At 42.2% G+C, this 22,325-nt stretch overlaps 1 protein-coding gene across 1 annotated transcript in view; it reads right to left on the reverse strand.

Moving 5' to 3' along the window:
• HMCN1 (hemicentin 1) overlaps positions 1 to 22,325 on the reverse strand; it is a 201,735-nt gene that overhangs the window by 51,958 nt on the left and 127,452 nt on the right. Inside the window, exons 46-57 of the mRNA XM_086617855.1 lie at positions 21,623 to 21,790; positions 17,596 to 17,709; positions 13,644 to 13,730; positions 13,006 to 13,197; positions 11,296 to 11,469; positions 10,200 to 10,313; positions 8,641 to 8,786; positions 6,823 to 6,973; positions 5,876 to 6,079; positions 4,684 to 4,797; positions 3,597 to 3,784; positions 2,699 to 2,795 (exon numbers count right to left, since the gene is read on the reverse strand). Coding sequence (XP_086473981.1) covers positions 2,699 to 2,795; positions 3,597 to 3,784; positions 4,684 to 4,797; positions 5,876 to 6,079; positions 6,823 to 6,973; positions 8,641 to 8,786; positions 10,200 to 10,313; positions 11,296 to 11,469; positions 13,006 to 13,197; positions 13,644 to 13,730; positions 17,596 to 17,709; positions 21,623 to 21,790 — 1,749 coding nt within the window. The remainder of the gene's footprint in view (positions 1 to 2,698; positions 2,796 to 3,596; positions 3,785 to 4,683; positions 4,798 to 5,875; positions 6,080 to 6,822; positions 6,974 to 8,640; positions 8,787 to 10,199; positions 10,314 to 11,295; positions 11,470 to 13,005; positions 13,198 to 13,643; positions 13,731 to 17,595; positions 17,710 to 21,622; positions 21,791 to 22,325) is intronic.

Here is a 22,325-nt window from a genome sequence, read left to right on the forward strand (position 1 = left end):
ACAAGTCCCAGTATTTTTAAATGCAAGAACGTTTTGACACTTGACCTTTCTACAAGAACTCTTTAAAATGAAACAACTGTAAATCTCTTCCTTTTAATAAACCTCGAGTTTTAGTTTCCATGTTTTTGCAGCGTGGGTATATAAAACACTTAGGAAGAAAGCAAGAGCGTGTTCTTGGCTGTATTGGGTGGAAAAAAATCATTCCAAAGAACACATAGAATCCTCTTCTTCAAAGACAGAAATGTTAAAGTATTTTGGACCGTATCCATCAGAAATACTCCAGCTGCTTTCTGTCACTTGAGTGACAGCAAACAGCCATTAAAGCCAAGTTTATTGCTCCTCTGCGGCGCTGCAGAAACAAGCGGAGTCCATGTAAACGGGTGAATTCAGTCCACATTTCTCAACTTGGAATAACTCAAGGTTATTTTTCCCTGATAACGAGCATAAAACAGTTCACTAGAACAAACAGAGAATTCTGATCTGATGACGTTTCATATTTATTTATATTTATTTTATCGTTGCTTTCCCGCAGATGTGATTATCAGCAGCGCAAGACCGGGCAATTTAATATACAGGGCCAAATCTGAGCTGGCTTTCAATGAATTTTGCTTAAACCATGTGAAGTGGTGCATTTCAAATTCTGCAGCCCCCACTGTGTGTGCAAAGCAATCACAAATTCACCACAGGTAATCTGCATATGCAAATGTATTTGTATGTGTACACGGAGGCGGTAATAGGCTCAATTTTAGCATTCAGCGTGAAAATTACCTAGTTGTTACACATAATTAAGGTTAGAGGTTGAGATTTTAAAACTGTGTGCATGTTTTCAATGTTTCAGAAGGTTTTATTTGAGTTTTGCTACTTACCTTTGAGACAAGAAGTGCATTTTTCAACTTATTCAAGAACATCAACTTAAATGTTTTATTTAAATTTATGAAAGCAGTTCCCTTAGAAACATACAAAAATGCTGGAAAATAACCTTTGTTTTTTGACACTGATGAAATAAAGATCATGTTGCTTAGTCATAATGCATTTTCAGCAGTGCTTCACCCCGGGTGGTCCTTCCCTGACCATTTTTCAAATTAAACTGCATTCAGAGATTAATAGACCTACATTGGTAATACTGTTGAGCTAGAATTGAAGCATCACGCAAATATTTCCTTTAAAAAAAATAGTATTAGACTATAGTCACTATAAACAATTATTTTAAAGACAAAAAGTTTAAATTAAAACACAAATGTCAAGAAAAGCAAAATATTTTCATTTAAAAACAGGACTCAAACATCAGGAAATCTGGACAGACACCACTGAAAGACAATAACTTCTCAGCGAATGAGTCCAGGGCAAATTCTTCCCATGACAACACTATTTTTGGCCAACTGTACTACTGAGTAGAAAAAAGCACTCTAAATTTGTTTCATTTAGTATGTAAATTTGCAGCACGTGTGAACGAGAAATAAATTTACTTCTTCTGGATGCAATAACCTGAATCATCAGATTCCTGGGATGCTGGTGCTATATACTTAAGCAAGAGAGAGAAAAGACAGGACTTGTCATCTATCTAGCATGGAATACAGAAGATTAGCTAGCTAACAAGGACGTGGGAAAGGTACTGCTCATATGGAAAAAACTGTGATATAAGTCTCCAAATCATCCTCTGAAAGTAGATAAAGATGTGGCTGCCAGTATTCCTTGGCAGGTTTTAAAAATGCAATTATTTAGGCTGCCCAGGGAGGTGGTTGAGTCCCCATCCCTGGATGTGTTTAAGAAAAGGGTGGATGAACTGCTTAGGGATATGGTTTAATGGGGATTAGGGACGGTTGGACTGGATGATTTCTAAGGTTTTTTCCAACCTAGAAATTCTATGAAATTCTATGCAGATGATTTTGTGGGAGTCATGCTGATATGATCTCCAATTCCGTATGGAAAGCTGAGAGTGGTGGGAGGAGCAGAAATGAATGGGGAAGTAAGGGTTAACTCTGAAACATTAATTAGAGATCTCCTGACTTTCTGAAGCTACCAGGAGAGCTTAGGGAAGGTGGTGGAGAGACTGTTTTTTAAAACAATGAAAAAAGTCTTCATTTCTTGATTGTCTTTTTTTTTAGATTTGGGAAGCTGAATGCCTAAATTTATTTTAACCCTATCCTAACTCAACAACCCCCCATGGCAGGGGGGTTGGAACGAGAAGATCTTTGAGGTCCCTTCCAACCCAAACCATTCTATGGTTCTATTCTATGATTCTAACAGCAACAACGAACCAGAAAGGAATCTGAAAGGGGAGATTTAGGAAAAAAAAGTAAACTAATACTATGTCATATCTCTTTTGTTTAATGCTAATCCATTTCACAAACACATCAACCCAGACTATAATCCAACCTGTTTGTGATTCACGATATCAGAGTTTAGGGACACCCACGCAGTGCTCGCGCAGAGCCGCTGCACGAGGCGCCCTCAAAAATCATTTCCACCTCTGTAGAATCCACGTGAAGAGCTGAAGGCACAGCGTAGCAGAAGCCACGTGTTGCAAGGGCTCTTGAAACTTATATTTGATTTCTAGCAAGTCAGAATTTTGATTAATAAAGCCACTTACATGCATAAAGCTAAATACGCGCCGCAGCGCTACGCTAAACTTCACACACTCCAGCTAAACTAACATTTGACACAAGACAATCAGCAAATTATGGATTATTGCACTTACCATGAATATTTAGGTTAAAATACTTTTTGGCACTTCCAGCTACGTTTTCCACAATGCAGACGTACCTGCCAGTATCTGTTATTTGGGAATTCAAAATCTAAAAAGAAAAAGAAACGAGGTGGTTGTTGAGCTAACATAGAAGAGAACTTACTGTTCAAGCATCACTTTTTGGTGTCTCCCCAAAGACCTTGGTTTGATTTTGGTTTTTGCTCATGTCTTTGCAGTGTTATGAAGATGCCAAACTGCTGCTGACGCTATTCCTGTCGGAATTTGTTATACGAAGTTTTGTGTCTCAAACCTCCAGAAAAGTGAACGTAGTATCTTTCACATTAAGGTCATTCAAAATTAATAGCAAAATAACTATTCATAAACTATTTGTAATAAAAATCTTCATGTTCTATATGGGGTTTATATTTTATTGTCTTCTTAAATCATGCTATGAAAATGGAGAGAATTAAGCTCAGGTCTCTAACTCCTTTAATAGATACATTGAAATTCATCCATTGATAGGAAGGGGGCAGTTCTTCAGAATACAGTATTTTCTTTAAATAAAAAGTAGTAACTTTTGCAATAATTAAACTCTGTTAGGGAAACTTGGACAAAACTGACAGCAACAGGTCATTCTCCACCAAAATCAACATTGTTTTAAACCAAATGATTTCTTTGATGCAGTTCACGGCATGACCCCACAAACAGTTGGGTCAGGACAACTGAGGGAACCAACACTGGACTGGGAAGAAGCAGCTGAGGGACAAGGGATAAAAATTCCTTAGGTTTACAGCACCTTGTAGGAAAAAAAATTAATCCAGAATCACATATTCAGCAAATCTAAATAGTTTTGTCTTCATGGGCAGCTGGTGTTTGGGACGCTAAAAATCAGTTATCCACTAAGAGCTACCTGTAACCTCCTTCCGTTGGACAAAAAGATGTGCTTGTCGTCTTCTGCTAGGAGGTGGCCGTCCTTTTGCCAGGTAATGCTTGGAGAAGGGCTGCCACTGGCAGCACAGTCCATCACCGCAGCCTTGCTCACCAGCACGGTCACCTCTTCGGGCAGATCCCCAGCAGCCCCGCTAATGGATGGTGGCACTACGGAAGAGCAAAACGTGGTAAGAGTATTGGGACTTAGCACCTCGCAGGGTTTTCTGTTATTGGGTTTCTTTTTGGTGTCTTTTTTAAGATTGCAGACCAATCCTTTATATTGGGTTTTTAGAGGAAGGTAGTGAAATCTTCAGTGAATGGAGTGAAAGATAATAAAATCCCAAGAGTAATTCAGATGGAACAGATCAGTATAACTCAAGGGACTGCAGAAGAAGAGGTGAAAACTCGTTTTCCATCATGCTCTTCGCTGCCAGAACAAAGATTTCCAAGGCAGGCCCTCTTCCTAACAATAAATCAGTGTTTTCAGTGGTGGATACAGAAATAGAGGTAGAGAAATAAGTGCTCCCCAAGGCAAAAACCTGGAGTACATCACCATCCAACGCAAGCAGCACACCAAAGCTGCCTGTGCAATGTTTGTAAACAGATCGCACAAATGGACTCTGCAGGCATTCGATGCTTGATCTAAAGCATCAATTCCCTTAAGTCTTGGGAGTTTTGCAGGTATTTTAGAAAATCATGAGCAAAATAAGGAGAGACAAGTCTAGCAGGTCAGCATTTTGAACTGGAAACCAAATGGGCAACAAGAGGTATCAAGATAAAACCTGCATTTCTAGGTATACTTTCCTTTCTGGTGAAGTGTGATAGGGATAACACATTTGAGTTCCTATAACGACAACCTAAAAACATCCTAAACTAACATTAACACTGTTCTCACGCAATTCCATATATTTCTAAAAAACTCATTAATTTCCCAGTTTACAAATCTGCAGAATTTATAAACTTTAAAAACACTAAGTGAGCTATAACACTTCATTAGCTTCCGCAGAATTCTTTTTTTTTTTTTTTTTTTGGTCATTAAAAAGAAAAAGGCAAGCAGGAGAGCTCACGGAGCACGCGGACATCGTAACGAATGGAATCCTCCCCGGCTTCGTTTACCGCCACGCACACGTATCTCCCGGCATCCGCAGCCTGTGCCCGTGGAATCTGCAACACTCGGCCTCCTGCAAGGAAAATCCAGGCAAGATTTCAATGCAGCAGCAAGCAGTTCCCATCATTCCCACACCACATTCCACTAGAGACCTGAGCAAGCAAATTTATGAATGGTCAGCGTTTGTTCTGAATTGGGAGTAACTACAGATTTTTCTTTCCCAGCTACTTTTTCTACTGGCAGATACTTGGAATTCAGCAACGTTCATTCTGAAACGTTAGAAAAGAGTAATTAATTCCACAGAGAGGAATAACCTTCTGCAGCAACACGCAGCCAGACATTAGTCTTCAATCAAAATATTTCTCAGCAAGGTGACAGAGAACTAACAGGCAAAAGGAAATGTAAAGCTGTTCCAAACTGGGGGGGAAAAAAAAAAATAAATCACTTCTAAGGCTTATAGGTACATATAGGTACATACTATTTTTATTTCTTATTATTCACACTCATTTAAAGCATAGCCACATAAATAGCTTCAGGAAGAGAGGATATATTAGGAATATATTTTGGGAGTGGTTGTTGTTGGTCTCCCAACAGATGAGCAATAGGTAGATAAAAAGAGATTATCCCCACCGCTGCCCTTCTTCACACGCGCCATCCCGAAGCATCCCTGGCACAGAAAAGCTCCCTTTTTGTACTCTCAGTGTTATAACCACCTCTCTCCCTTTCCCATATGAGGTTAAGTAGGACCTCATGGCCTTTTTTTCTGCTGGAAACATTATTTCCATGCCTCACTCCATGGTTACGAGGCTTTTCTACTCCAACTATGATTTTGCCAAAGCAAAATTTAATAAGGAAATAAATCGGGAACGCATCAGAGGGAAGGTATCTGATTGAAGAAGTGTTGTGTTTTATTTTTCAACACATCATAGGAAAGCTATATGGTCACATTCACATCAGTTTAGGGAAGTTTTTTTAAATGAAAGAAAGAAACAGCTTAAGTCCAAAGACTGGAGAGAAACATTTTCCACCAAGAAAGCCTGCAAAGAACATTAGGGCAGTGTTTTGAAAGGAAAAAGTTCGTTATTACCGCTCAAATATTAGTACTAATGCCACTTCTTAAGGTCAGAGAGTGACATTCTAATAATACTCACCTGGTAGTATCAGTACTTTATCACTAGAGCTCAGAGGATGACCATCTTTATACCACGTCAGAACTGGAGGAGGAACGGCGTTGGTCTCACAGTACAGAGTAAGGGGATTGTTGACAATCACATCTTTACTTTCTCCACCTCTTCCTCTATCTACCATGTTACCAGCTTCCCATTCCTTGTAAGGCTTTTGGAAACTAGGAGGAACTGCAACGGAGGAGGGGAAAAACGTTCAAATTTTACAGCAGAAATAGCTAGTTTTAAAGTCAAGAAATGAAAAGACACTACAATTGTTAAATAGCAGCAATAAAAATCAAGTGTAATAAATTAACTCCTCCCCCCTGATTTACATTAGCCAGGAAAATTCTAGTTCTTTTCAGGAGAATGAACGATTGAGCAACCTACTGAATGTTTTCTGAAGTCTAATAAATAACAGTGTAAGAAGAGCTGACAATAAAACTCAGAGGGTACTAATCAACAACAATACTTCCATAGTAAGCTATCTGGTTTTATTCAAGCTCTGATTTTGTCTAAATTTTCAGAAATGACTAATGATTGTTTTCTTGTATTTACACACAGTGTGTAGGCCAACGGCATGCTTACGTCAGGAGCCTCTAAGTAGTATTCAATCCAGATAAATATAATATGATGTCCTAGTTTGAGCTAAATTAAAACTTTTTCATGCAGTTCAGAGGAAGAGCAGAGTTACTATGTCATTCCACTGACTTCAGAAACACTGCGTATGTCACAAAATGTGAAAGAAAATAATCAAATACTGTTATTTCTTAAAGATAAGCAAAATATATATGGAAGAAAAATCACACAAAGCACAAAAGCGTTGGATTAGACCAAGCAGGTGTAAAGGATTCAAAATGACAAAGAATTCCAATATCCTAGAAGATGAGAGGAAGAGGCTACGAGAAGAACTTGATTATCTGAACTCTGTTTACCTTGTATATTTACATCAAATTCCACTTCATCTTCTCCAGCAATGTTGGACGCCAGACAAGTGTAACGACCGGTGTCCGACACTTGAGCCTCCTTAATCTGCAGAGTACGGCCACCACCTTGGATAATGATGTGATCATCTGCTTCCAGTGGCTGTAATGTAATTTTACACAGAAATTAACACCTGGGAAAACACACACTAGAAACAGCCATCTCTCTGGAAACGACGTCATCTGTCTTGGTCAAATTCAGGTTGTTTCAAACCCCTTCCTAAGGCAGTGAGAGTACTGGGAGTAAGAGTATATTGTGGGTTTGGAATTCCTCTGCTTTGATATCACTACCAAGAGAACATCCTTCATCCTCGTTAACGCTGCCAGCAAGGTGTGCTTTTGATCTACACAAAGAAAGCAGTTGCTTAGGACACCAAATACTGAGGGTGCCCACTCAGGACACAGCCCTAAGCTCCTGGGATGGCAGCCTTGGCCACAGGTCCCCTCTGATCTGCTCCTCCTTTCCCTTGGACCAAAAGCTTTTCCTCCCTGAGTGAACTCAATGAAGTGCCAAGCTCCTGGAGACATGTTTTCTTTTCATGGTTGTCAGAAACTGCATCTTCACCCTTCTGGTCTTGGTAGTCGGTTTCCTAAGAAGATGTGGTTTCGGATCACCTCCAATCCCAGCTGCAAGTTGTTGCGGAAAGGAGCAACGCCGTCCCCATTAGGGAAGGGCTCTCATGACACCCGATTAAATCAGGTCGATTCAATCCCTGAACTCACTGGCCAAGTCGCTGAGCTGATGGAAAACCTACACATGTAAAACCATCAGTTTTCTACGAGGGGAACGACCCATCTAACTTGCCTACAGCCACACAACCGTTAGGATCTGCTGCCCAGCAAGGACTTGGCACAAACATAAATCTGACGCAGCAGCAACACAGAGATACACAGGATTAAAGGTTATCATCCTTCGAATTTACCTCATCCATGACAGTAGAGACTACGCTAATACAACCTGCGTGTGGCACGAACTGCACCTCGTTCCCCCTCCCGGAGGACCCAGATGCTTTTGTGGCTTTGTGAGCTCTGCCAGAACCCAGTGGGAGGCTGTCTGCAAGGGCAGCACGTTGGCCCCACGCTCGGTTCCTCCTCTGCAACCTTTGAGTTGGCCTTTGGGGGATCTACGCAACGGCGAAGGGACAGGCGGTCATACCATGGGATGCTACTTCTTGGCAGGGCCCTCTCCTTTGGGAGAAACTCCAGCACTGATGCCTCAGTGGCACTGCCAACCACCCATGCAAAAAAAAAATGGTGGGAATTTGGGGAGGTCAGGTCAACAGCGAACATCCTGAGAGGCATGAGGGGTGATCTTGTCGGCAGGACAGTGGGAAAACGGCTTCCTTGACTTCAGGCAAGCGAGCCTGGCACACTGCAAGGATGCCCCTTACCAGTGGCAGTGAATACACAGTTGTTTCGGCACAGCCTACAAATACTTGAGAAAAGATGGTGGGAAGGTAGGGAAGGGCTCTTTACATTAGTGTTGGGTGATAGAACAAGAGGAAATGGGTATAAGCTTAGTCAGGGGAGATTCAGGTTGGATGTTAGGAAGTATTTCTTCTCTGAAAGGGTTGTCAGCCACTGGAATAGGCTGCCCAGGGAGGTGGTTGAGTCCCCATCCCTGGATGTGTTTAAGAATAGGGTGGATGATGTACTTAGGGATATGGTTTAATGGGGATTAGGGACGGTTGGACTCGATGATCTCTAAGGTCTTTTCCAACCTAGAAATCTATGAAATCCCCGTTAGAAGGAATTAAGTTTGCAACTGGCCTGTCCGTCCTTGTACCAGTGGATGGCAGCAGCAGGAACGGCGTGAGCGTCACACTCCAGGGAGAGGCTGTGGTTCACCTTGACCTTCACTTCTTTAGGGGACAGACCCGTCCCCGAGATGTCCCCTTTGTTAATGGTGGGGGGAACTGCACAGAAACAAAGGCAGCGAGAGGGACTTGCATGACTTACGGTACTACGGAACGTTTCAAAATTAACTGGACGAAGGGGAAACCTGGATCATAACCTCAGGGAAAGCAAGTGCCATCTGCCTCTCCTCAAAGCTGATTTTTTTTTTTTATATATATATATATGTATTTTAAACTATTTTTAGTATATGTTTTATATATAAAAATATATAAAACTGTGTTCAACAGTTTTAGACATGCAAGCTGATGACAGCCTTACCTAGCTACAGCACTTTATTATGTCTTTGGCTGGAATTCTACACAGTTCAGTGTACTGCAGTCATTAAAAAGCATTTTAATGGAAACTAATATTCTCAGAAACATATGTTTGAACTGAAGTCCTCACTCGGAGTAGCTGGCCCAAACTCAACGTTTCCATTCCGCTGAAACCTCGAGGTTGCAAAACCTCGTTCCCTTCTGCATCAGAACGAAAACAGAACATTTCAAAACTCTTAAGCTACCCCCCACCCCGCTCTCGTAATATCTTTTACATGATTTTAAATGCTTTCATAGCATTTTCCATTCTTTTTCAATGGGAAATGTTGAATTCTCCCTAATGCTTACAGTACCCTAATAACTAACAGTTGCAATGGCATTTAGGGGTGGGGGGCTTTATGTTGCTACATAGCCATACTTCAATAAAGAACTCTTTTGTCATCTTCTCATTATTCACATTCCAATGGGGCCTTACTAGGGATTTAGTGTAATTAAAATAACAGCACATTTACTGTGAGGAAGCAAACTAAACCCCAATGTAAACTAAGAAATGAAAAGAAAAAAAAAAAAAGATGAAAAACCATGCTTGACTGAGCCCGTAATGAAGAGTTTGAGCATTAAAATAGAGTTTTAGGCATAGATGTTCAAAAGACAACGTGCTGACAGGTAGCCTTGAATGGGAAAGCTTTTGTGCATATGGTATTTTATGGAAGGATATAAAAATAGTATCCTCCTGTTCGACCTTACTCAAGAAAGCTTCCCATTAGATGTTATGGGTCCCCCTCCCCTCCTCTTTTTCTAAAATAGTTTCTTTGCTCACGAGGTTCTCTGCTCACATCTCCCATCGCGCTGCATTCCTCTAATTTGAAAATCATATACCAAAAGCATTTCAGAAGAAACTCCAAGTTCAATGTGTCTTAAATTGTCTTCCCCTGGGTGGTACAAAGATTTTTAGCCCAACAGCAGCACTTGTAAAGGATGCAAGAGCAAACTCTTCCAGGGTCTTTCCTCAAGCAACGCTATGAGCTAATGCAGATGTTTGCTGAACAAAGCCACTCACAGCAAGCCCTGTGTTCACCAGGACAGGTAACACTGCAAAGGGAAAAACTAGAAGAATGAAAAAAAAAAAAAAAAAATCAATTGGAAGCCTTTCCTTACTGTAGACTTTGACTTCATAGTGTTTCAAAGTTTCTCCAGCCTCATTTGTGGCTATACAGGTATATCTTCCAGCGTTCTCCTCCTGTGCATTTAGGATCTGCAGGGTTCGACCACCTGCCAAAAGACAATTCTTTAAATCACACCTACACTGAGCTCTCGCTTCCCAATTGTTCGACTGGTTTCTGCAGCCTATTTTCAATCCTTTGGTCCAAATTCTGCTCTCGGATGAGCACGAAAAACTGAAGGCTTACCACTGTGTATCCTGTGCAATAAATGAGTGCGGAATTTGCGGCAGTGCTTTGGATCACAACTCCATACTTCCTAAGAAAAAGGCCCTGAACTCCCGCCAGAGCATGGACAGAAGCAAGTCACAACGTGAGAAGAATTGTGAACATGAACAAATAGGTAAGGTTGAAGACTTCGGGTGGCCTCTATGACTTTGACATCCATCAATCTCCTTCCCATAGTATCCTGCTTATTTATGATTTATGGTGTCTACATTCTCAGGGATGAGTCAACTATTTAATTTGGCTGCAGCTCTTTTCAGACTGATTCCTAGGAATTGGCCCCTCATGTAGTAATTCAATCCCTCGCCATCGACATGGACTCATTCTTCCTCTGAACACTTCTGGTTAACGACACTAACGTACACGTTCATCTACGTTACTTCAGTGGCACCAGTGAAGCTTGTTCCTGTTTTCCACCTCCACAGATGTGCCAGGTAACAGTCACTCCACACATTCAAAATGGCAAACTACTAATGACCTAGAAAAACCCTACCTCATCCTTCTCACTAGCATCATTGTTCATATATCTCTCCATCTAATTTCAAGTTATTTACATTCATTATTAACTCCAACAATGTCATCATTTAGCTTTATGGAACAAAAGGATAAATACCTGAATACAACTAAAATATGAGTAAATAACCAGTTAATTGTGAAACACTTAAAAACACTGGAATGGGAAATGCTACACAAGTACAAACTTTGCACTTAATAGAAATACATCATTCCATTTTTCAAAAAAATCTGCAACGGGAAACTAAACAATGAAAGAATAAAGTGTTATTTCCCGATAACAACAAAAAACTTACCTGGCAAAATGCGGATATTTCGGTTTGATTCTAAAGGATTACCATCTTTCAGCCAGGTGATCGTAGCTGGAGGGTACGAGTAAGCCTCGCAAAGCAGCGACGCTGGGCTGTTGAGGATAACCGCGACATCTTCTGCATTTCCACGGTCATCTGCACCCACAATGGTTGGAGACACTGGGAACAACAGAATTCTTGAACAGAGGAAGGAACCCTATGAAAAGCCAATTTTTTCTTCCCTGTCCAGTCTAGGAATCTGGTTGTAGCCTTAAATAGCTGGGAGGCATTCCTACGAGGTGTACCGAAACCCAGAACCAAACAATGCTCATCTGGTTTTATGTTTTGTCCTGAAGTCAACGGGTCAGGTCATGTCGGTGGCATCCAGCCACCCTAAGCCTTTGTCAAACAACGGTCACCAGGAAACCATCCACCACTTCTTGCCCAGCAGCTGGTGGACCACTGCTTGATGACTCCTTGAGCAGCAGATCGGTAGGAGGCACGAGCCAAGGAAACGAGGAGGTGGAAAAGAAACTCGCTGTTGTTTGCATTTGGTTACGCAATAACCATCATGAAAAGAAAAAAAATAAAAGAACTGCAGATGGTTTCAGCTTTTATGAAGAGATCACAATCTGAAGTGCTCTTCAGATCTTCCTTCCTTGAATGGGCATAAACCAATGCACTGTCCTGCTCCTTCCCTACAGAAAATGTCCTGTTATAGTTCCGCATTTTCCAGCTCTATATTGTCTAAAGCACAGAATTGCTGAGCTAATTGTATGAAATTCACCAAGACCAAGTGCCAGGTCCTGCACTTGGGCCACCACAACCCCCTACAGTGTTACAGGCTTGGGGAAGTGTGGCTGGAAAGCTGCACAGCAGAGAAGGACCTGGGGGTGCTGGTCGACAGCCGATTGAACATGAGCCAGCAGTGTGCCCAAGCAGCCAAGATAGCCAACGGAATGCTGGCATGGATCAGAAACAGTGTGGCCAGCAGGAGCAGGGAAGTGATTGTCCTCCAGTACTCAGCACTGGGGAGGCCACACCTGGAGTACTGTGTCCAGTTTTGGGCCCCTCACTTCAAGAAGGACGTTGAGGTGCTGGAGCAGGTTCAGAGAAGGGCAATGAAACTAGTGAAGGGTTTGGAGAACTTGTCCTGTGAGGAGCGGCTAAGGGAGCTGGGACTGGTCAGTCTGGAGAAGAGGAGGCTCAGGGGGGACCTTATCGCTCTCTACAATCACCTGAAAGGAAGTTGTAGGGAGATGGGGGTCGGTCTCTTCTCCCACGTTAGAAATGACAGGACGAGAGGGAATGGCCTCAAGTTGCACCAGGGGAAATTTAGGTTGGATATCAGGAAAAATTTCTTTCCAGAGAGGGTTGTGAAGTATTGGAACAGGCTGCCCAGGGAGGTGGTGGAGTCCCCATCCCTGGAGGTGTTTAAAAACCGTGTGGATTTGGTGTTGAGGAACATGGTTTAGGGACCCTGACAGTGCAGGGTGAGTGGTTGGACTCGATGATCTTGAAGGTCTCTTCCAATCAGATGATTCTATGATTCTATTGAACTACCATTATTTATCAACAACTAAGCTAGAAAATTTTAATCACAGACAGGCAACTTAGGCATTGCTGTAAATAAAGTACTACAAAATTCCAATGTGATCATCTGTTTTATCCTGAGATTAATATTTTCTCTGCAAGAGCCAGCCCAGCTGTACTCACCAAGTACATTAAGACTGTAACTTTTGCTCTTATCTCCAGCTGAATTGGATGCAACACACGTGTATCTCCCTGTGTCAGTGACCTGAGCATTGCTGATTTGCAGAAAACGCCCACTGGACAGAAACTTGTGATCTTCATCCTCAGTTAGAGACTGCCCATCCTTCACCCAGGTGATCTGTGGCACAGGGTTCCCTTCAAGAAGTAAAGAAAATTGCAGGTATTAGTTGTTGCGTAGCCTCTAGGATATGTCAAGTTTTCAGAAAAAGCAGAAAAACAGTGTTTCAGATGCCCTTTTAAAATGCATCCTTTAGGGAGATGTTTTGGAATACGTATTCTAAAGTCTTCGAACCTCCTGAAGTAATATACACCTCCTCTTAAATCCCACAGGCCTTTAGAGAAGAAACATCACATCAACTATCTTCTAGAGAAGAAACATCACAGCAACTATCCTCTTGGTTACATTTTACACCACCTTTGTAAGAAGGAGTGTTTAGTCCTGCAGTAAGCACCCTGGTTAAATCTGAAATTTAAAAATTCCGCCCAACTGAAAATTCCATTAGAAACATGTTGTTCAGAACCAACGATGATGGCCACCATGGGTCTGAGCAGCAACGATAAGTAACACGGTATACTTTTACCTATCGCTTCACACGTTAGGGTAACTCTGTGCTTCTCTTTCACTTTCACATCTTCCAATTGATTTTCACCCACAATCCCTGGAGGCACTGCAAACAGACGAGGAGACACAAGAGTTACTTGCAACCAATTTCAATACAACGAAGACACACTCGGGCTCTCTCTCAGCGTACGCCTCCTTTGAGCACATCAGTCTCTGAACGCTCAGATCCACAGGTCCAGATGTGAGATAACGCAGAGCTAACTCGCCTGGACAACAGACACGCACCCTCTAACCATACAAGCCCACACAAAGGGCAAGAGAGGACCACAGACACATAAAGTACTCACCTCACTTCATCTTCAGAGCTTGAGAGATACTCAGGGGGCTGAGTACGGTCTGTAGGGCAATATTTCTGAGTATGGGCAGTAGTGCAACGGTGACAACCACTCATTAGTGGAGCCAGGTTTGATTTTATGCACCAGCAGGTTTGATAAGTTTGTAAACAAGTTCCATCACCCATATTAAGCAGGTGTGAATCACAAAGGTGATTCATTTGTTCAAAACCACATGCTTAAGTTTGAACTGTTTGTTTTTCCAATAGTGACTGAAAGCATCTATCTAGAACTCTGAGCATTGCTTCATGAAATAAAAAGAGTCAGTTTGTCTATCCATGTGGGGTTTTTTGTTTTCTTACCAGCACGCTCAAAGCAATACAATAGATGACGAACAAGTGGATGCTGCGTAAAGGCATGCAAATGTTCTATGCAAATACACCTAATTCCATACAGGCAGATGAACAAACTATATAGGTCTAGAGGCATCTTGCTGTAGTACAAACTATGTTTCTCCAGGGAACTAGAAGATAAAACCACACCCTTAAAACATCTATCCACCCTCCAAGTAGCTAACTCAACACATAGAATCATAGAATGGTTTGGGTTGGAAGGGACCTCAAAGATCATCTAGTTCCAACCCCCCTGCCACAGGCAGGGACACCTTCCACTACACCAGGTTGCCCAAAGCCTCATCCAACCTGGCCTTGAACACTGCCAGGGATGGGGCATCTACAGCTTCTCTGGGCAACCTGTGCCAGTGCCTCACCACCCTCACAGTGAAAAATTTCTTCCTTAGATCTGACCTAAATCTGCCCTCTTTCAGTTTAAAGCCTTTGCCCCTTGTCCTGTCACCACACACCCTTGTAAAAACAACAAAACTCTTACTGTATGGCTGACCACTTAATGACTTGTTTCCAAATAATCTCAGTCAACAGGACTACACAGACTAATGTGCTATTGGATAAGGGAGGCCGGATTATGGATGTGTTGGTGAAAAGCTCTGATCAGCTACTTCTTTCAAAGTAGAGGCATTTGTAGATTCAGGGCAAAAGAAAATGGCACTACAATTCAAAGTAGGCATGGAGTACAACAGCTTGAAAAGACAGCCTGGAGTTATAAGAAAGAAAGTCCAATGTCCTAGAGATTTTGGAAAGTTTTGTTAAAGAAAATTCCAGACTTTGGAGCCAGATACTACGCTTAATAATCCCACAAAATGCAAACTTTCAGCCTGGATATAAGGCCGAAAGAGAGGAGTAGTAAAATATACTCAGCAGCTTATTTGTGAAGTTGGAGGGAGAATTTTTACAAAAATAAGCACCAGCAATATGCAGAATTCATTGTCAACAAAGAAAAACAACGTTACACCAGATTTTTTTATATTAATGAAGGGTACAAACTAGAGCTAAGAAGAAAAAAAAACGAATTGAGTTTTGCATCTCACTGGACTGGAATGGCAAAGATGGCTAGAAGCTGGCCTCTGAGCAGGACCCATGGTGAGATGAGGGTTAGGAAGAGGTGGCCAGGATGCAGTTAGGATGAGATTCCCTGCTGTGACTGCACAAGCAATGCAAACCAGACTTCTGCACGGGTTCTCGTGTCCACACGCAATGAGACAAGGACACATCGACTAGTGAAGGAATGAGATGGGGGAAAACATCACCTAAAATCATCAAGTTCTGGACTTTTAAGTCAGGCCAAAAGTTACTATTCAGAAATAAACAGAGCAACTCATCGCTTTGGCCCCAAAATGATACAGTAAGAATGTCAGCACTTATTAATGTCAGAAATATGACAAAGCCACACCAAACGTTTTGCAAATATATAAATATTATGGTTATTACACCGAGCTCTCCACGCGATCTGGCTCGCCTGATGCACCTCCTACACTGATTTAGAGAAAACACTGCGATGTTTCACTATTTACAGTGAGCTGGTGAATATTCTGTGTCACCATCAGGCCACATTCCAGTAACTTTCCTCTAGAAAGACAAAGAAATTACTGTGGGGAGGGAAGAGAAGACTGAACAATGGAATTTTCCACTTAGTCCACTTGAAATCAGCTCCACTGAGCATTTTTCTTCAAGGCAAACAAAGCCTATGCAAGAGAGGTTTCCAGAACACCCTGCTACGAAAACCCTCCAAAGAAAACAGTAAAACAATGAATGCTTTTCAGTGTTTATCCTCCTCTCTTCCATTCTACCAGCCTTACACTTCCATGAGCTCATCGGACAAACATGAGCTGACATGAAGGCGTAGGTCAGCCGAAGGCACGGGGAGCTGGTAGCACCTTAGAGAAAAGAAACTTGTAGGAAAATTATATACAGGAATGCCAAAAGACAACCTCCATCAGGCCTGGTAATTAGTGATAAAAATAACAAATAGTTACTAAACCAACAAAGCAGTATTTTCTGGGACAAATAGCGATTTTTAAAAAATAAGTAATGACAAAACTACAAGATCTTGGTTCCAAACAGCCATCTAAAGAGCCTGCTGTACCAGTCCTTGCCTAAATATTTTAGCAGCATCACCCGCTACCACACTCAGTTTGTATCTTTCACAATACCAAAGGCTCTACTGACTGAAGGTTTCCACTGGATCAGAGATCTCTATTTTGCAGAAACAATCCAGCTCCAGTGTTTAATGTCACAGAACCCCAGAATGTTGGGGATTGGAAGGGACCTCAAAGGATCATCTAGTCCCATCCCCTGCCAGAGCAGGACCACCTAGATCAGATCACACAAGAACGCGTCCAGGTGGGTTTGGAACATCTCCAGAGAAGGAGACTCCACAACCTCTCTGGGCAGCCTGTTCCAGTGTTCTGTTCCCCTTACTGGGAAGAAGTTCTTCCTCATGTTTAAGCAGAACCTCCTACGTTCCAGCTTAGATCCATTTCCCCTTATCCTATCATCGGATGCCACTGAGAAGAGCCTGGCTCCATCCTCATGCCAGTCACCCTTTCCATATTTATAAACATTAATGAGGTAATTTCATATGGTTTCCTGGGGTCATGGTTTTCTTTTGACTTAAACCAGCTTAAAACCAGGGGGCTGCCAAAAGAAACAGCACCGTTACGCTGACCACTCGCTCTTGCCATCTTCATTTCACCAGTTCTGGCATTTATAGGCTGTGTGGTGAAGCAGCGTGGAACTGATCTGCCTGAAAACTAACCTGACCAGGAAAACACAAAACCTCCACCTTTTCCCATCACCTATGAACTGATGGAGCCTGTTCATCACGCCCCAGGGAGGGTGAAGCTGTGAGCAACAAGAGAAGAGAGGATGGGAATCTGGCTGTTGGCATCTTCCAGACTTCCATCTGACTGAAACAAGGGAACTGAAACCAGTTACCTCGACACCGTTCCTTCTCGGAAAAGAAACAAACATCACAAACCAGAAGTAGTTATTCCAAATTACACCTGAAGAATCTTCATTTTAAAAACTAAACAAACTCACACGTAGAAGTAACTTCTCTTTAAAATCATGGTTTTGTGACCATGTTATCAAATGCACTTTCTTTTTTTTTTTTTTTGCCTAAAGACATATGTTTTGGCAGAATAATTTTTAAAATACCAGCAAAGTATACAGTAGACCCCCCCTTATCATCTTCTACTGTGAACAAAAAATATCACGTACTTACCTAGAACAGAAAGGTCAAAATCCTTCCTGGCTTCTCCTGCAGCGTTGGTCACTACACAACTGTACCGACCTTCATCTGCTACACTCGTGTGTGTCAAACGCAGCGTTCTGCCCCCTGACATGAAAATCAAAAAAAAACCACACCATCATTAAAATCCTGCTCCAACCAATATGCTCCCAAACTGTCCGTGCTAACTCTTAACTTTTTTTAATGTTTTGGTTAAATTTACAGCTGTAAATTTTTTTCATCTGGGCTGTTTTGTTGAACAAACAGTAAAAGAAAATGACTGACCTTGCTCCTCCTCCCATCATTTCTGGATGTCTGCTCAGCTCCCCAACGCTCCCAGATTTTTTGAATATCCATCATACTTCCTATTCTTTCTAGTCAGTAACTTCCAAACTACTCTGACACATCCCTTTTTTTTTTTCCTCCAGAAACCACGTTTAAGTGAACTTTGGGGCATTCTTGACGTTTTCCGAGAATTTCTGGAGGAAATCAGAGACCAACTGGAACAACCAGTTCATCCATGGGTGGAGGAACTACTTAGGGATATGGTTTAATGGGGATTAGGGACGGTTGGACTGGATGATCTCTAAGGTCTTTTCCAACCTAGAAATCTATGAAATCTATGAAACCACTGAAAATTTCGAGACGCATCTGTAGAGTTTGTGCAGCGAAAAATCGAACCTGCTCCACGCAGGTCACCCAAACTACACACAGGAGTACGGTGCACGTAAGTAATTTCTTGATCAGCACCGACACTGTGGACGCAGCAGGTACGACGTGTCTGCAATGTGCAGGATTTGTGCAAGCACTCCTATATGCAGGAAATTTTGAGAGAATACAGTGTCTCAGCCAGCAGGATTTTTGTTCACATGAGTACCTCGCTACACTGAGAACCTAGATGACTATCCAGAAAAAATAATAAAACCTCATCAGCGGGCGTGTGCGTGTAATCATAAAAATAAGTTTAGTTACAAACGCTCCACAAAGGTATTTTCACATGTACAGATAAGGAGTAAAATTCCACTCCCCTCTCCTACCATGTGTATTAATTGTGCCATCACTAATAACAACAGGTGACAACAGCACTGGATTACATGTTTTAAAATCACATATTTCTCATAATCCTATAGCAGGAGTTGTCAGAACACATTTGCACAGGCATGCCAGTTTACAAGGAAGAAGATTTGCAAATATGTTTGACCAAAGGATGAAGAATATCCCTTCTTTGCCCTAGCAGAATAATTTCTCTTTGCCTCCTTTTTGGCAAAACGAACATCGGTGAGCATTTAAGCGTGAAGACAAACGTGGTGATCATCCTTCAAGGTTTCCCAGTTTCTCATTAGCAATCGTTATCTCCCAGTACATCACATCGGAACGGTGCGTGTCCTGCCTGCAGATATCCACAGGGTCTCTTTATTGGGATATATGCCAGAAATGTATGTTCTTGGTCCCGTGCTTTGAAGGAAGAGACTGCTGACCTGCTTGATGGATGTGCCTCCACACCCAAGGAATCCTACCTGCTGGAGGGAGTACTGCCAGACTGAGGAAGGCTCAGTTCTTGCAGACTCGTGTCACCCTGATCCTTTCTGCCATCCACATCCTGAAGACAGCCATATGAGAAGCAAAACGAAGCAGATCCCCTGCTTGCAGGAGACTGTATCACATACTGGCACACCCAGGGCTCCAGCGCTGAGGCAGGATATCATTTTCTGCATTTAGCTAAAAATTAGTAATCTCCTTCCTAAAGTCATATGCAGCTTGGTGCATTGTCTGCAAGGAAAGCAGATGTAGTATGGTGGAAATTCTTTTTTCTTTTTTTTTTTTCCTAAAGGATGTAGGAAGCATCTTTAAAAGGAAACATCAGCATAGTATCTGAATTAACAGCTTCAAAGCTGCCCGCAGCGTGTCCACACATTTAAAGCATCTGCAATGCCAAGTATGTTTTCAATCAACAGAACCAAAATCTTGCTTTGGCAAAGTGTTTTACCTCTTCCATCAGTTGACGAGGGGGATTTGTTGTTGTTTTTTTTACAGCTGTACAAGCACCAATAAAGTTCCAAATGCCACGCCGGTTACGGTTCGCTGCCACAACATGCAGTTTTCTAAAGAACTGCACAAAAGCACAAAGTTTGCTGGAAAACAAAGCACTGAGTTCTGGCCCGTTGCCCCACTCCCACTGCAGCTAACGTTCGGAGACAATAAACATCTTTTTGTCTCTCACCCTTCCTGACTCCACAATCCGGGTGGTGATATTAGTGTGGGTGTAGAAATGAACAGACAGAACAGAAACAATCAAGCCCAGAAGAAAAATTATTTTTGTTGATGGCAACTTCACACACAAAGGAACGCATACCAACTCAGACAGTCAGATTTATACTGGGTAATAATCAGACACCCACTCCTTTTTCCATGTAAAAACGGGAAAGCAGAAGGCAGGGCTACCTGTAACGCTAAAAGCTACACGAACGAAAGAAATCCTGAAAAATTCCAGCTCCAAATCCAGTCCCAGCTGAGCTTCTAAACACCTCCCAGTTGCTTTACCTGTCTGACAGTTTTCTTGTGTCCATGCTGTAGGCTGGCTTGGCTTTGCACGGTGGCTATGTCAGAGTACCAGAAACTTCATCAAAACTTATTTTCATGAGATTTCTAGCTGGGAGTGGCAAACCCAAGGGCAAAGAAACATCTCAGTTGTCATCTATACATCTCAGTCATAACCAGATACTCAATTCTACGCACCCCCCCAAAGCTGACCCCCAGCCACGTGAAGCCAATGCAAAATGTATTGCCTGCTTGGCACGCATCTTGCGTTCGCAACCCCAAGGGCTGCCAACTCCATCTCCTACTGTAAGCACAAAGAATCAGCATCACTGCAGCTGCCACTCAAGTACTCTCGCTTCCCTGTGGTACTGCAGGGAGATGATTTACAGGAACAGGTACTGAGTCCCTCCTGTTTCAGACACCTCTGTTAATTACTGCTGTCATAAAAAGGCATCTGAACTAGGTTCTTTGTAGGTTATTCCAGCTCGAAAATCGAGATCTCTGATGAATTGGATCTGTTTCTCTGCCAATCATGAGTTTCTCCAGACCCCTTGGGCTAGTTGCCTTGCTAATGGAGTGCTCCGTGCTGGCTTTGATCACCTAATTCCAGCTGTTATTAGATGACATTCTGAAGATGCCATTCAGTTAGCTCCAAGGCCAGGAAGCATTTATGTGCATTAACTTCCGAGGCTTATGAACAGGTATCCCTGTGGTTTCACGTACAGACCCACAGGAATGAAGGATGTGGTTTGTTTATTGTCATATGTATTCATTCTCATCAAGATTTTTCATCTTTAAAGGGTAAAATAACTGTGAAGAGGAAGAGGGCTTGGCATTGAGGATCAGTTTCTCTTCTCTGAGCCCCCAACATAAGAAGGACATGGACCAGTTGGAGAGGGTCCAGAGGAGGGCCACGAAGATGATAAGAGGGCTGGAGCATCTTTCCTATGAGGACAGGCTGAAAGAGTTGGGGCTGTTCAGCCTGGAGAAGAGGAGGCTCCGGGGTGACCTTATAGCGGTCTTCCAGTACCTCAAGGGGGCCTACAGGAAAGATGGGGAGAGGCTGTTCAGGAGGGCCTGTTGTGATAGGACAAGGGGTAATGGTTTTAAAATAGAGGGAGGTAGATTCAGATTGGATATTAGGAAAAAATTTTTTACCATGAGAGTTGTAGAACACTGGAACAGGTTGCCCAGAGAGGTGGTGGATGCTCCATCCCTGGAGACGTTCAAGGCCAAGTTGGACGAGGCCCTGAGCAACCTGATCTAGTTGGAGATATCCCTGTTCCTTGCAGGGGGGTTGGACTAGATGACCTTTGAAGGTCCCTTCCAGCCCTAACCATTCTATGATTCTCTCCTTGTCTTTACAGATAATTAAACCAAATCTCTTTTCATCTGAAACACCTGCAATGTAGATGCAGAAGGCCCTTTGGCCCCTTCCTTTTTTTTAATTAAAAAATAAAAATAAGAACTCCAGCTTCTGCACCTGAGAGGATTCGCATGGAGCTGTTCAGAGTGACGGGCCATCCGTTCTTGAGCCACGTTATTGACGGCAAGGGAATTCCTGAAGCTTCACAAACCAGAGAGACGGGATTCTTCTCCACAACGCTGATGTTTTCAGGCATCTGCAGGTAACCAGCAATACTTGGGGGAACTACAGAAAAGAGTGAAGTGAAGCCATACTTCAGAACAAATCGAAATTAATTCTGCTCTCAAAAGGTTCCGTCATCTAAATAATAATTGGCTGAAGCTAAGATAAGCTTGGCAAGGGAAGAGCTACAAAACTGAGACATTTTGTACTATATATTAATGACAATTTCTCACTGTGCAACAGCATGGAAATATTAAAATTCAATTCTATCAGTTCTATTACCTTTATTTTATGGCTTAAGATCCGTAGCTAACAACAGTTTATAGTAGCTCTGTCCATTCTATGCTAATTATAATTTCCAGTATCCAATGAAACACTAGGGAAATCTCTAACACTTAAAGAATTATATGATTTTTCAAATGGAAAGAACAACCCTCTATTAAAATAACTACCGTGAATTTATTTTTAGCTTTTCTTAGCTAGGAATAAGAATGTTTCCACTTTGGAAGCAGTTCTGCAGTTCATTCTTCAGAACATAAAGCCTGGGGTCAAGAATTGACCAACATCCTCCAGCACTCCGAGTAGCTTGAGGAGGTTT

The sequence above is a fragment of the Tauraco erythrolophus genome, chromosome 10 (assembly GCF_009769465.1).
Source record: "Tauraco erythrolophus isolate bTauEry1 chromosome 10, bTauEry1.pri, whole genome shotgun sequence".
In the NCBI taxonomy this organism is placed as follows: domain Eukaryota; kingdom Metazoa; phylum Chordata; class Aves; order Musophagiformes; family Musophagidae; genus Tauraco; species Tauraco erythrolophus.